At 37.9% G+C, this 15,369-nt stretch overlaps 2 protein-coding genes across 2 annotated transcripts; both read right to left on the reverse strand.

The window, feature by feature from the left end:
- Window positions 1-384: 384 nt before the first annotated feature.
- LOC149115945 (brain-specific homeobox protein homolog) lies at window positions 385-4,547 on the reverse strand. The gene is made up of 2 exons (XM_089285411.1): window positions 3,585-4,547; window positions 385-988 (listed from the first exon to the last, which is right to left on the reverse strand). Exons 1-2 carry the CDS (start codon window positions 3,880-3,882, stop codon window positions 672-674), a joined length of 615 nt encoding a protein of 204 aa, XP_089141537.1. The 5' UTR covers window positions 3,883-4,547; the 3' UTR covers window positions 385-671.
- A 3,015-nt stretch (window positions 4,548-7,562) lies between these two features.
- On the reverse strand, window positions 7,563-12,859 carry LOC110054276 (uncharacterized). The gene is made up of 2 exons (XM_020760649.2): window positions 12,496-12,859; window positions 7,563-9,222 (listed from the first exon to the last, which is right to left on the reverse strand). The coding sequence occupies exons 1-2, from the start codon at window positions 12,788-12,790 to the stop codon at window positions 8,852-8,854; spliced, it is 666 nt and encodes a 221-aa protein (XP_020616308.1). The 5' UTR covers window positions 12,791-12,859; the 3' UTR covers window positions 7,563-8,851.
- Window positions 12,860-15,369: the final 2,510 nt, after the last annotated feature.

A 15,369-nucleotide genomic window follows, 5' to 3' on the forward strand; every position in this document is an offset into this window, starting at 1 on the left:
GTGCTTTCCACAAGTTGCTCGAGATTTCGCAAAACCAGGGGCAATACGTTGCTCGCAATTTCTCAAAAGTTGCTCAGAAAAAGTCAAAAGTTGCTTTTTGTAACGAAAGTTGCTCAAAAGTTGCTCCAAAAAAGGAAACAAAAAATTTTGTTGCTCTCTTCCTTATTTGGTTTGATGCGAAAGTGCAACAAAAAGAGATTTCCAAGCTCTCTATTGTCATTCAGTCTAATTCCAATTTTAAAAGAGTGGTTTTCTTGTAAGGTTGGTAAACCCAAAATCGAAGTTAAATCAAAGACTCCAAACGCAAATATTTTCTTTTCTCACTGAATGATGAATGAAAATTAAACCAGCTTTTGCGCTTGACCATTCAACACAGATACAAAATTTTTTTTACTTTAAAAGATCGGAACTTTTATTTCTTTTAATTTAATATTTACAATGTAATCATTTCAGCCACTCTATTGATGCGTAGCTGGTGGTTTAAGCGATTTGAGCACGAGCACAAGATCCACAAGCGATGCGTTAAGCCGCGAATACGAGCGCCGATGCTGCGAGGAGCCTAGGGGATAGCGTTTCTTATCTCTCTCTCCCAGGCTCCTCGCGATTTTGCCCCTTGTCCGCACACGCAGGTCGCGTAAAACCACCAGCTACGCAGGGGCTACACTATTAATTTAATCGGAATCATCTAGTTCCCCCTCTATTGATAGATTCATCTCATTCCTGCTGTCTTTCCTTTGTTTCCTATCACTTGTTGTCTTGCCGCATCTTTTCCATTTCATTCGACGATTTTGGAACCATATCTTGACTTGCGTTTCAGTCAACATGAGACTGGTAGCGAGCTCGTAACGCTGTGGCCGTGTCAAATATTTCTGGGCCTGGAACTGGCGTTCAAGCGTAAGAAGTTGATGACTTGAAAACGCTGTGCGAGGTCGCCTCTGTTTTCCATTTACAGTGAAGTTTCGTGTGTGTAAATAGTGATGGGAGTAATCTGTTGGATAGGAAATAATGATACGATATTTTAGAAAATAGCCCAAAGATAATCCGCGCGCTGATTGGTTTTAAATCGTGCTTCTATAACTCGATGGAAACACAAAACTAGCACGAGCTGTTGACGTAATGATTGCTCGAGCAAAGAGAATTAACATGTTGATGAACAAAGGAAACAAGTTTTCTTTTTTCGTCGCGGTATTTTCTAAAAGAAACAGAAAACTTGTTCTCCGTGTTTCTATCGAGTTAACCCAAAGCTGTAACTGCCTGCCGGGCAGCCTGGTACATATTGAAACTTCGACATGAGAGCGACCGCGAGGATCATGGGAAGCCACTTCACAGAAAGCGCAAAGGGTCAAGGGAAGATTCGCTTTGCTCCGGCTTTAATCGCCTTTCCCAAAACAATGGTACCGGGGGAGAAGTTGCAAAGTAATAATTTCACTGTTTAATTCGAACGTCATTGTATCGCTGTTGAAGTTTAGAAGACCATGTTATGGATTGTAAGCAGGGTTTTTGATCATGAAGAGATCAAAAACATGTCTGGATGTAAGAACTGAAGACCGAACAGTTATAAAAGTTGTGTATATAACTGCGATGATCAGTCAGGTCTTCATATTTTCCGTTCGCAGTTCGAATATATGACCTTTCATATATTCACTTCTAGTTATGATTTGATTTCAATAAATGACAGGATTCTATTACCGAGGAAATGAATGCAGTTTATAAACGAGAGCACGCGCAGTTTTATCTAGGATCTCAGGACTGAATTAAATCACATTTGCTGCAAAAGGGAGCTGTTTAAGATAGTTGTTGTTAGACTTAATGGAATCTAAGACGTTTTTATCCCATGCTGAAACATGAAACTGATAAGAGAACGTTGGAAACTTTGCGTAACTTTTTTTGGTACAAAAATTTAGCAAAATCGATATTTGAAACAAATTGTGATCACTCAAAATTTCAACGCAGAGCTAGAAAACCGATCATACAGTTAGACACGAAGCAAGCGATTGTATTAGTTTTAATTTTGCACCCGAATAAAATGAACTAGCGAATTTATTTCCTGCTGTTTTTGGATTTTCGGTTTCCTTGTTTCATTTTGTTGACCTTTCCATGCTTTTTTGCTGTTTAGTAACTTACGTTCGGCTACTTCCTTTGACTGATTGTTGCTGATTATTACTGACTGAAAAATTTTACGCATGAAGTGAGGGTTACCATCCGAAATCGTCAGGGTTGCTCAACTGTCTGTGGATACCTTTGCTCTAACATACCTAAAGCAAATAGTTGAAAAAAGTTCAAAACTTGAGTTCGAGACGATTAGATTGAAAACGGCTGTGAGACTTCGCTTTGGCACAACAGTAGAAAAGTTGCCAACATACTATTTGCACTCGTCGACCATGATTGCTCCCGTTTACCACTCGAATTTAATAGAGCGTTGCCGGATATAAGACTTTGGAGTCGCAGTAGATTTGTCTTTTCTGTTGACAAGTGTGTTAGCAGCTTTTCTGCTCTGCTAAAGTGGAGAAAATTGATGAAACGAGGTCTCCTATCAACCCTTTCTATTGCGTGTGAAATTCGGCGACTGGTGAACGGGAGCTATAAACCAACAACGAGTGCAAATAGTGTAAACGTTTTCGGGCTTTGTTGGGACTTTGCATGATCCACTGTATAGCAGTAAGCCTGACTGAAACGTTTGGATTTTGTTTCGAACATTTTTGTACTGTTAGCTACTGTTTTTAGCTATTACCCAACTGAGATAATTACCGTTCCATCTCACGATGAAATGCTCAGTTCACATTGACATTTTAGCGGGTGATCAAAGCCTCTTCCAAACATGTCTTGGAAACAACCCTTAAAATAATCGTTTACCTTTTGAGCCAAATATTAATTAATACGCTTGTACAACAAAAGTCAAACGTCTGCAATTGAAAAACAGCGTGTTCGTTTGGTTGTTCTACAAATTAAGCGACAATGAGATCACTACGGGTTGAAAACTCATTACATCCCTTGATCCGTTTATAAAGAACATCCCTGTTGTACCCACGGCGTGTAATTAGTTTATCTGCGGCTTGACGTAAAACGCTAAAGCATTTACGTCAAGCAGATTTTGTTGTCTGGCGTTCTGATCGGCATTGACTATTTTTTAGGTATTTTCTAATTTCTTCGACGGCAAATTCAAACGCCTGGATATCTTTTAATTGCGGATCCCTCAAGGACATTGCACAACATAGAATTTGTTACGGTGCTGGTTACAAACTATGTCTAAAATTCTAGAGGACATTATTTTTTGATAACAATTTGATTGTTGTAGAGATAAAGAAACAAACGTTTCTTTCCCGACTTCATAAGGTTGACGTATCCTTCAAATAGCCTTTCGTTTGATCGTAACAGTTGCGCGCTGTAGTTAAGTAGCTGAAGTGGACTTGCAGCTGATTTCAAAAACCAGAAGAAAAGCTGACTCTGCTCAGAATTTGAACTGCAAGGTTAGAGTTATCTTAAGATATAACTTTATACTGAATGAATACAAAAGGTCGATACAGATACGAATACGGTTGCTTAAGAATAGAAGCGAATAATTACTGAATCTATCTGATGGTTACCTGGAAATCCTTGCGGATTTCTGTGATAATACCAAGGTGGTAGATATGCCTTTGGCTCCCCGCGGACGCGTCCATAGTTTGACGGTGAATGGCAGCAGTTATTCATGCAAGGGCTCCAAACGATAGGCTCTATTCTTGGCAACAAGATTGGTGGCCTCCGAACAACCGTAACCTCGGTTCCTTCCTTCCGTTCCGGTTTTGTTGTCTCATTGGGATGAGTATCCTCCGCTAAGATGTCATCAATTCTGAACGACCTATGTTGCATATTTCTGAGTTGAAGATTCCAAGAAAGGCTCATTCCATGTCGCTTGAATTAGGTCGTCTGTCGCGTTGACGTGTGGTGTCGTCTTTATGAAGCTTTCTACACTCACTTAATGTTATTCCAGCTATCGCCTTATTCACACACTCTTCGCAAATTCAATTACCATTCCTTCCTGTGATTGGCAGTGCTGGCGACAATTAGTTTCTAATCTTTTGTTAATGAAAGCTGATGAAGGTTGAATAAAGGCTAAAGTAGAACAATCACGCCTTAATTAGCATTAATTTCGATATAATTTGTTCAAAGGTCCTAATCACCCACATTACTAGCTTGATTGTAGTGCTATAACGTATCAATGAAAATATCAATCACTGTACGTTTGCCACAGAAATTGAACAATAAAACCGCGAATCCTATTTGTCTCCATTCGAGTCTGTCGCACATCAGCCTAAGAGACAGATCCTAAGCAAACGCTAGCTAAGAAAGATAAGTTTCGCGGATTAAGATCCACTGTCTTGCTAACACCTTGTGTTGGCCTTAAGATTTACAACACCAAAGTTTATGCCCCGATTCAAATATCCCGTGACATTTTTCCAAGTTTTCCTGTGCTTGGCAGATGTGTCAAGTTAGATTAACAAGTTGAGAAAGCTCTGTTTGGGGGGCAAAATGAAGCCAGTTAAGCAGCGCTCAAACTTCGGAAATGTTGCCATTATACAAAAGTACAAAGGAGTATTCATCGTTTAATTTACACAGTTCGCATGTGAGCTCATCCTCGAGTTTCAAAACGACAAATAACTTTTGCCTTCATAAAGCTAGCTGTCCGCTGTCCGCCAATCCGGGATCGAGAGAGAGACTTTAACAGCAATCAAACTCCAGCCATACGGCTGGTAATAAAAAGTACAGGCTTGTGTATACATTTCAAAGTACACACAGTAAATGTCGAATGCCTTATTTAGAGGACTTACACAAAAGCTGTTTGTTCTGCAGCCCCCACGGCTTAACTTTTTGGTGAGCAATCACGCTAACAAAGGGATAAATTTAGTCTCGCTTGATTTTCATGCAAATTCCAAGGCGTGGGCCAAACAAGAATTATTTTTTTCTTTGTCCTCGCAGTTTTAGTGTAACGACGAAGCTATAAACAGGAAATCGAGTTCTTTTTAATCTTCCGATAGTAATAAACCTGTCTTTTGTTTGTGACAGCTTTCTTCGCAGATGCTCTGTTCTTGATTTTTGTCTAATAGGTCATGGAAATTTAATTTGGCTTTTGTTCCCCGTTCAGTGAAAGAATGACAATCTTTTTTTATCATTGTGCCTTAATTGAACTAATCGTTTTATTTTGAAAGGGTTTACCACGGAATGAATCGATCGCCATCGGAGATAAGTTCATTTGAGAGGCAATTTGTGGATGTTTTTGACAAGGTTTATGCTTGCATTATACGGCGTTGGTTGTATAGTTGATATGGGAAAAGAGTGCCGCAAGCTCCCGCTTAAGTCCTGAAATTTGAATGGCGTTTGCTAAACAAACGTAAAACTGCTTTTCACGGAGTTATGATAAACATTACAATTTTTAAAGTAACTGTTGAGATTGGTAATCACTATAGATGCAACCCTTAAGGTAATATATTCATACAAGAAAAACTAGCTAATAATAAAATGATCTAAAAATCAGCTAAATTAGTGTTAACAATAAGGTCGATAACTATTCAGTCGAAAGAAAGAGAGAATTTCTTACAATTATTTTCGAGAAAGATGGCAACTGTTTTCTCAATCAATGTTTTCTTGTCTTTTTTTTTGTCGCGTGAAGAAAGAATTTTGGAATTTTCTTGATAAAATATTGTGATTGGAGTAACCAATTCTTCACGACTTTTTCCGCAGGGACCTAATTAACTTGCCAGTTTCTTGTCTGACCTAAGTGCACATCTATTGCTGGCGGCATTAATTTATTTGGATGATATGCGCTTCTGTATAGAGCAATTTATTTCATCTCGGCAAACAAAAGGTTTAAAACGGAAATGCCAAATCAAATTATCACACAATGTCATTTTCTTCATTGTACTTTCTCCGTGAACCTCTATTCCTTCAATGTTACAGTCCTGTTTTACTAACACTATCAGAATTGCCGAGAGTTCCGATTAACAGCAAAATTAACAGGAAGGCTGTATAGACTAATTTTCAGAGCTGATATACAAATGTGGTTTGACTAGGAAAAGGAGATTGTGATGTAATGTTATTCAGGAGATAACAACCTACCCACAAACCTAATAAATCTTATTAACGCTATGATAAGTTTCAAAATAAAGACATTTTCAATCACATTATCCTTTTAATGCGATACCAATTAGGTTTTATGCGATTTTTGCACACTTACATGGTTTCCTTATCTACTCCAAACAGGATTAACAATTTGAGCTAATTTGCATAACTTTTACACTCTTCCGGAATAAAGCTTTCCAGAGTAATTTATTTACGAGTAATCTATTTTTATTTATGTTTTATTTATTTTACTAACCAATGAGCAGATCATAATTATTTCCAGCCCTCTGTAATTTTTTGTTAATTTTTCATTGTTGTTTTTTTCCTTTTGACTGTTCGTAAAAACGTGCTATGACACGTCTTCAGAGAAGTAGGTAAACTCATCTTCAAGTCTGTAGCATTATAATTTCGATCGCACGTGTCGAAATTAAAATTGAACCCATGTGATCAGATGATCATTTCATCGTCACTGTAGTTAACGTTCCACTGATCCAATAAAAAAGCTGAGAGGAGATATCAATGCATAATAACAAGATGCTGTCTTGATGTACTAAGAAATTCTCAAACTGACTCAGATCCCGAGAAGTAAAATAATTCGAATTCCCTTGATGACTCTTCAGCCAGATTTATCACAATTCTTCTGTTGTCTTTAAGATTTCATTCAGCTAATCGAAATAGTCTAAAAATGCCATTATTTTATATTGTGGAATGATTTATTTTTTTCGATAACTTTTTAAGTTTTTTTTTTTAAGGGGGGAACAAGTTGAATGAATCTATTTGAGATCACATTATCTATTTATCTGAAAACTCTTTCGAAGAATTGGTGTGAAAAAATTGACTGAAAAAGCGGGCTCGCAGTGAGAGAAAACGAAACTCAACGAAGAGCTCTACAATTGCTTGTTGATTAGTGTGCTTTGTAATTTAGACTGAGGTCAGGCCATGAAATTCCGTTCGAGGAGTGAGTTCGAGCCCTGCCCAGTGTCATTGCGTGGTGTTCTTGGGTAAGACACTTTTCTCTCACAGTGCCTCCCTCCGCCCTCATGTAACTGGGTGTATAAAGCCCCGGGTGTATTGGGGAATTGTTTATGGGCGCAACCCGGGTACGGAGTTTACTTTCATACTTGCTATCAAAGAGGGAACTGTTGCCGCCTTTCTAGAGTTGTGTTTGTCGTTTTTGTGACCTGTTCCTTTTAATAATCAAGCCCCTTCATCGGATCATACGAGAATCAGTCACATCAAATCCAATGATCTGAGTTCTAGTCGCAGTTTTTGTGTTTCACTGTTAGTGTGATTGCTTTCGCATTCGGTGTTCAAATTTCTAAGTACCCTCGATGGTTTGTACGTGAGTTACAGGCAAAGTTAATCAACCACTTGGGACCTTATCATCTTGTTTCAACATGGTTGCCGATAATTATGTTTGAAAGTAACATTGAATTGAATAGAATCTAACACTGAGCGTACCTTAGTTCAACATGTCCTCAATATTTTCTGCATATATTTTCCATAGAGTTGTGAATTCAAACAGTAATTAGAGAGATTGAGAGACAATAGTGAAAAAAAAAGGGAAAAGAAAGGCTCGGGATGCTAACAAGGTTTAACTGATCTCTGTAATGTCTGGATTTGTGAAGACGCTGTCAAAATGGTGCAAAGCTTGCTCTTTTTAAAACCAGGGGAATAATATCAAGGGGAGTTCCACATAGAGGGCAAGGTCTGGCTACCAGATCGGGCCCGGAAGTCATCATCAACTGAGCGGGGTGGGTGGGTCAAAGAGTTGCTTTTGGAACTAAAAAGTCGTCATTTCCTTTGCAGGAAAGCCTGGCAAGGTGAAATGTGTTCAGTTGAGGAGCTTCAAGCAAGGTGGGTTTCCATGTTCCGCAGTGACAGGTTGACAGGCGTCGATTGATTGAAAAGCCAGTGTATTTCGTGGAAAAGTGGCAGGTTTCTTGTTTTGAGATTGACACGGTTTTCATAAATCCAGACATATAGATAAAATTCAAAAGACAACCTGATAACGTCGTTTGTGAATTTAAAAAGCCGATACTTATGATGCACTTAAAAAATTTTAATTCTACTAAATGTGTCGAGAACTGAGGCATTTTTCAGTCAGTGAGTCAAACATAGCCTGCCGGCCGGGAAACAATTTTTTCCTTGATGGTCTACCTAGGGCAGATGATTCCGGACTACAAAGACCCCTCTGGTAGTGGAATCCACCAGGTTTATGATGTGTGAACTATGTATACCGTGTGTCAACTGCCACTAACTGAATAATATCTTTCTTGTCATGCTGCAATCTGAGAAACTTGAAAAATCCAGAAATGTCTATATGCATGTTTACCGCGAGCTAGTTCAAATAAGTATGGATGGCATACCTTCTATTAATAAATCTATAGCTAAACTTTCTAAGTTCGCTATTTTCGGGATCTTAATCTTCTTATGGGTCTTAGTCTTCTGCAATTATAACCATCCTTTTCGTTTTGTTATGCTATTACAAATTCAGTGTTTTTCTGCTTTACTAAATTATTATTCATTGAGGTTTCGTCGATTTCAAAGCAACTGATTTTATACATTGTAAAATATTTCTTTACATCTCATTTCATATCTCCTTACTTAGGGCAGCGTATAGACCATTTTTACATTTTAAAATGTAAATTGTGAGTTGTCTCCGTGAGCATTTAAAAACGAAATCGTTCATAGAAACGAAAGTTATATTTACAAGAGTGAAGATTCCCTGACACCTCTCCCCAAAGTTTGAACTTTATACAACTCTCTGGCTGATGCTGCCGGGCACCTGGGGCATGGCGGGATTGTTCTTGTAGTAGTGGGGGGAGTAATAATTGAAGTAAGATGACGGATAGGTGATGCCCGCTCCAGCAGCGTAACTTGCTATTCTCAGCTGCTGATCCATTTGTGCCTTCTCTAGGCGCTTGTCTTTCGCTCTGCGGTTCTGGAACCATATTTTCACTTGTGTTTCAGTCAGACTGAGGCAGGCTGCGAGCTCAAAACGCCTAGAGCGAGTGATGTACTCGTTTTGGTGGAATTCAAGCTCGAGCTTAAGTGTCTGTTCGCTCGTGAAGGTCGTACGCTGTCGTCGGGTCTTGCTCTCTTTTCTTTTGCGTCTCTGGGGAGCTGTGATAACAAAATAAAGTCAATATTTAGAATAAAATAAGAAGTCGGTAAGGTTAAGTTAAGAACGCTACAATCCCAAGTTAAAGATCAAACCAACCCCGTTCCCAGGATCCTCTCTCTTCCTCACCGGAGCAGCCTAGGAACCAGGTTGAGATCGAACGAGACAGATGGCAAACTGTAGCCATAAAGCTTGCCTACGTCCTTTTCGCATCCGTTCACACGTCAAAAGCACTCACGGCCAAAATGTGGCTTGTTTAGTTAGGTAAAAAAGGACACCAGAAAAAAGGCAATGCGACGAATTTAAACGTTCAAAGCAGTTTCTTAGATGCACAAATTGACTAAAATGTTGCTGTTACGATGTACCTTGACCATCTAAGCTCATCTAAAGAGCGAATGCATTCGATATTGCTTTGCTACGGAGTTTATTTGGGGCCTAATTTGTTTCACATCCTCTTGTTGTATTTCCCCACAAAAATCAATTTAAAAGCACCTGATAGTTAAACAGAAAATCACTAGTGAAAATCAAATTTCAGTTGGTCAAAATGCGTCCTGCCAATTGCTTAAAGCAGTGAAATCAGGAGAAGATAAAATGATTGAAATAACTTGAACGTTAGAGACAAAAAGACTCGTTAATTGTCTTGTTATTGTTATTTACGAAAGTAAGATTTAACAAAATGAGATTATTATATTTCAAAAACACAGTCTTGAAAAATTCGATTTCATAGTTTAATTGATAGGACATTTGTACAGAGAATTCAAGGGTTGTGAGTTGGAATGCGGGTGATAGTTCAAAGATCTCACTGATTCAAGCATAATTGTCGTGGCTAAACATTAAACGTGTGTTTCTGCTATAAACATTTACAGTCTAGGTAAAATTACTGGAAATGTGGACTTATGACGGGAAATGTGAACAATTACGGCAGTTTATCCAACGGCAAATTCGAATCGAATGTTTTAATGTGGGAATTGAAAGATGTGTTTCATTTGGGAAAAATGCTTTATATCCGGAAAACTTGAAGAAAGAATGCCATTTTAGGCACATTGTTCGGCCATTCTAACAGAATATCGCAATCAAACAAAATCTAGAAATTGCCGATTGCAGCCTATATGACCTTCACTTCCTTGTTAGAAAAAATCCTTTATAGAATGCGAAAATAATTGTTCATGCGTTGTTGTAACAGCCCTGAATAATTTCCCATAAATAACCGCATAAATTTCAACATATTTCTGCGCGCGCTAATGAGCAGTCCATTAGAAATGTTAACCTTTTCTTTCTCCTAACAGTGGGCCAGAACAAACAATTAAAGATATCCACTTAATTATGTCGGTGAGAACTGTTGTGTGGTGGCTTTTGTTTATGAACATGGCACTCTACGTTTAAATGGCTCTTTAGGAAATGCTCTACGCCAACACGTGATCAAAAGAACTTGGACAAACAAAACTATTTTCTACTGACCTTGGAAATGACAACAAAAACGTGATTGTGTCATCTGCCATTTTCAGAAGTGTTCTCATGGTTAGTGCGTACGGTGATGAAGGCAGAGACTAGAATTTTGTTTGTTGGACGAATATAGTTCATTGTTAACGTTTTATGACCGAGTGACTAACCATTAAATATCATCAACGTGTTTATTAAAATATCCCTTTTTTCGAGTTGTCGATCATTTGGGACCTGAATTGGTTTAAAATCATTCGTTTCTTCAGTCAGTATGGGGTTTTATTTCACTCGGCAAAAATGACTTGCTAAATGGAGATCAAACAGCGACTCGCGGCTGGAATAAAAATGTCATAAATTGGGTTAACATGATGTTAGCCATTTAGCTTAACTGTACCGCTAACAGCACGCTTTTAAGTGTGAGCAACAAATATAACTGAATCAAACGTTGGCATTTATGGGGCATAGCGAATGCCTTGAAAGCGATTATATCTATTTCCGGGTTGAAAAAAATACATCTTTTTCTTAACACAGATACTTCGTAAACAACACCGTCAATGATCTGGCAGTCAGCATGTAGCACCTTTTGAAAAATAAAAGATTGATTTTATTTCTCCTGAAGTACCTAAAGGACTAATAATTGAGCGCGTTTTGAAAACATCGTGATCAAAAAATTGGTAACCAAGTGACTGAAGAGTTTCCTTGCATGGAGATAAAGGGCGGTTTTTTGAAGGAATACAAGATGACAACGCACCACGCCCAAGTACACACAGAACCTTTATCGACATCGATGCTATAGACTCTTTGATCTAGTCTTGCAGAGAATTAAGCGTAAAAGAATAAATGCCTTTCTCTTTGAGTTGCAGGATTTCACTCCATCTGTTACGCGCCGTTAATTCATTTAACGTTCGCTGTTTATCGCATGTAGGCAAACGAGTGAGTCGAGAATTGTGATGGTTTGCCAATGCTAGAATTCCTTCCCCTACTAACGTTCTTTCCAACGTTTTCCGAGCGTTTTGGCAAAACTTGACACGTTTGTTTTAACACTGTTAAGAGCCGAATGGATATAATACAAAAGATAGAGGAAAGAAGGGCCAAGATATAGAGTACTTTAAAAATTACTGACGGTTTTTTCTCACACTGTTAAGGTCCCCAGCAAAATATACTGGGGAGACTTTTGTTTCTCACGTAGGAACTACAGGCACTAAAGTTAATTGGCCGTAAATTTGACTAGCTTTCAAAAGGAAAGAAAATCTATCGATAGCCAATGGAAGTATGTTTTGTAGGACGAAAGCTGTGTTCCAGTTTTTATGAATTGCACTTTTTCTGCTTTTATCCTGATCGTAACCAAAGAATATTTGTTGCTTTCTGCAGTACATGTTCTTCTTTTAGGCACTTAATATGACAAACAAGTAAAAACAAAAGAACACATTTTTATCACAAATTGTTTTTTAATATACGGAAAAAAACGAGCGGTCTAGAATGGCTATTCGAATAAATACAGTATATAGTTGAAACATTTTCCACCTATCTTTCTGTTTCTCGATATGGAAACACGTATGTTATTAATAGTTCAAAATGGACTCGGTTGATTATTCTTTCTTTGTCAAAACTGAACTACTTTTCGAGACGAAAGGGTCATTGAGAATTAAGTAATTCCTGAATCATTTGACAGTTTTCCGGCCATAGAGTTCTAAAGCCAAATGACATATTTTACTTAATCAAGAAACATTTTGCACTGTGTATTGAAACGAACTTCGAGTCTCATTGAGTACCCTTTGTAGCCGACACGTCCTTTGCTGTCAAAGCGCTTGCTAACAGTTCAAAATTTCACTTACCTTTGGGAAGATAGACGGGAGCAGGGACTGTCACTGCTCCAGCCATGGATTGGAGTGACATAAAACGAGGCTCCGCTACACTCTGACTAATGGCAGTAAACCCGGTTGGCACGGCAGTTTGCTGACAAGGCTGGCAGTTACACACGCTTGGTGGATGAAATTCGCGCTTAGTCAACGGCGGGGCAACGGAAAAAGCGGACTTTCTTTCGCTTTCCTTTTCCAGATCGTTTGCTTTAGTTTCGACGGGTTTCTTCCCCATAAGAGAGTCCACGCTGAAAGCGGATGAATTCTGCATGTTGGGCTCTGTTTGGCAGGTTGGGTCCTCTCAGTGAAAAGATGTGTTTGCTTTTCTTTAAGGGTACGACCAGCGTGGTTTATATGGACAGGAAATTGAAAGAGAGCTTTTATCGATATGATCTGATCATTCACATGCTATTATTTACGGAGCCTGGAGATAATAAATATCGTTGATTATTCCTAGAGTTCATTTGTTAACAAAGGTTATTAGTATTCCACATTTGACACAGTTGAAACCGTGGATTATAATTGTTCAATTCCAGGCGTCAAAGACGTGATATATTGCCTTCAACTGGAGTTCGATTTTAAGTCGTTTTAGATTTCCGAAAGCTTTGCTGAAGACAAGGAATATAAGGTTTTGGATGTGTAAACTTAGAACATTTTTCTGTGGCTCGTTATATTTAAGTTTATGACATTTATACCCTTTTCAAGCACGGAAACGAAGTTGTGTTAAGAGGAACAATTGTTTTCGTATCACTTGATGCAAATTGCACTTTTCTTAAAGAAGCAGAATTGAAAACACGGATACTTTTCCGATTGTTTGCCTAACTGTGTTTGTGACACACGCGCCTCGACTGTGATTGGTAGAATGGCCCAGCTGGGATCGATTTCTGCATTTGATTGGCTTTTTGCGCGCAGATGGTCCAGGTGCGAAATACTTCAATGGAGCAGTGAAAGACATTTGTTAGTTATTAGCGTAATTTACGCCTCGTTTAATTGTATTTATACACTTCATAACAATTAACTAGGGCCATTTGCAAGCGAAAACTGAGAGCTTTTCAGCAAATAGCGTCAGCATTTACTGACTCGAAGTAAATTTGAGGAAATAAACACGGTTGAATAGAACGGTTAAGAATTTCTATCATCCTCAAAATAGTTCGGTAGGCAAGCATCTTAAATTTTTTTAAAAAAATAATCATGTAAAATCGCCATGACTATTTTAAAAAATTTAAGACCGAGTGTTTTCGGGAAGCCTGGTTTTTTTTAGCAAGCTTACGAAGATAAGATCTTTTGTTTGCGGTTTTAGTTGAGTTTCGAGGGAAATCTCCAGGAAATTGTTTTCTCAGCGGAATATTGCACATTGACTGTCGACAAACAGTGCCTTTTCTACATGACATGTTTACCCATTGAGACAACTAAAATGGCCTCATAAAGCGTAATAACATCTATATTTAAGAAGTCAACCGAGACAGAGTGTATTTAGATATTTCATTAATGTAATGGATAATCAATTTATCAGTTAATTAAAAAAGGAGACACTTTCTCTTCGATTTAATAGCTGAAAAAACGTTTTCGCTCCCTCTTTCACCTCTAGCAATTATTTTTTTTTCTGACCCCAAGACAAAAACTATCCGATGATGTTATTTTTGGCCATGAACTTGGCACAAAAATTATATCCTTTTAAGTGAAAGGTTGCAAAAAGGTTCCAAAGGCAGATTGTTTATGACGACCTGCAGGGCGGCAAAGTTTACCAATTGGGGCCTGTCGGAAACCACTTGATTGCGCATTGACACGAAATTGTCCAAACGGAAATTTTGTCTCTTTTCATAATTTCAGACGAATTTTTTGTCAGCATTATACTTCCATGAATTACCAATAATCATTAAGTGACTAAACGACCAACTTAAAACTTCTTCAGACTGTGAAAGGTAAATTTAGCAGACGTCTCGGTAATGGTTTCAAAACGACAACTTCTGCCCGCTTCTCCGAACATTTGTTGTGTGTTTTTTTTTCCTACGGCCAAAAGCTTTTACGGAAAAGACATCTAGATTTATCAACAAAGACCGAAAAAACTAATCGTAAGGCCAGGTTAATCATATGATTTAATTACCTGTGAGGGGTAAATTGTTTGAGTTTAAGTCTGTAAAGCTAAATTTTAAAAGCAAAACACAATGTCGGTTGTAAATTAGCATAACAAGAAGAACTAGGCTAAAGTGGAATGAAATGTTACGCGCGCGCGACTTTCCGGAAAATTGTGTTTTCGTGGAATTGAATCTGAAAACAGAGAGGAATTCTTTTCATGACAGGAGATTAAAAATATAGGATCTTAATAAATATCGAGGGTTGTTTGAAAGATATTCAAATAAAGCGGAAAAAGAAGATAATCTTTTTTGTTTCGTTTATTTGTAGTATAGAATGAGGGACAATCGCACGACAGTTGTGTAAAATAAAATTCCATATTTACTTGTCAAGCGTACAATATTTCAAACTCTGGCTAGGGCTATTTAGCTAATTTCTTGAGGCAAAATAAAAGTTACGTTGGGCATTTCTTCAAACTTGGTTTATAAAATTACTTAATTCTTAGTTATGTTGTCCATCGCGGTAAAAAAATTGTTTCAAATTTTAAGTTTTTTCCAAATACAGATTTAAACCGGAAATTTTGTGTTTTTGAGTGTTTGAGGAAAAGTCAATATCGAAATAATACAATAATATGTAGACATGAGAAAAAATAATGCCAAATCATAACTATTAGCATTAAACTTTATTTTGCCACCAAGATATAAATTGAATTCGGAATTGGTCGGTACAAATGCAAAAGGTATTTGATGTATAGTTTCCTCCAGTCGATTTAAGAGT

This window comes from Orbicella faveolata, unplaced genomic scaffold (assembly GCF_042242905.1).
Source record: "Orbicella faveolata isolate gen_17 unplaced genomic scaffold, um_ofav_v1 contig_13, whole genome shotgun sequence".
NCBI lineage: Eukaryota > Metazoa > Cnidaria > Anthozoa > Scleractinia > Merulinidae > Orbicella > Orbicella faveolata.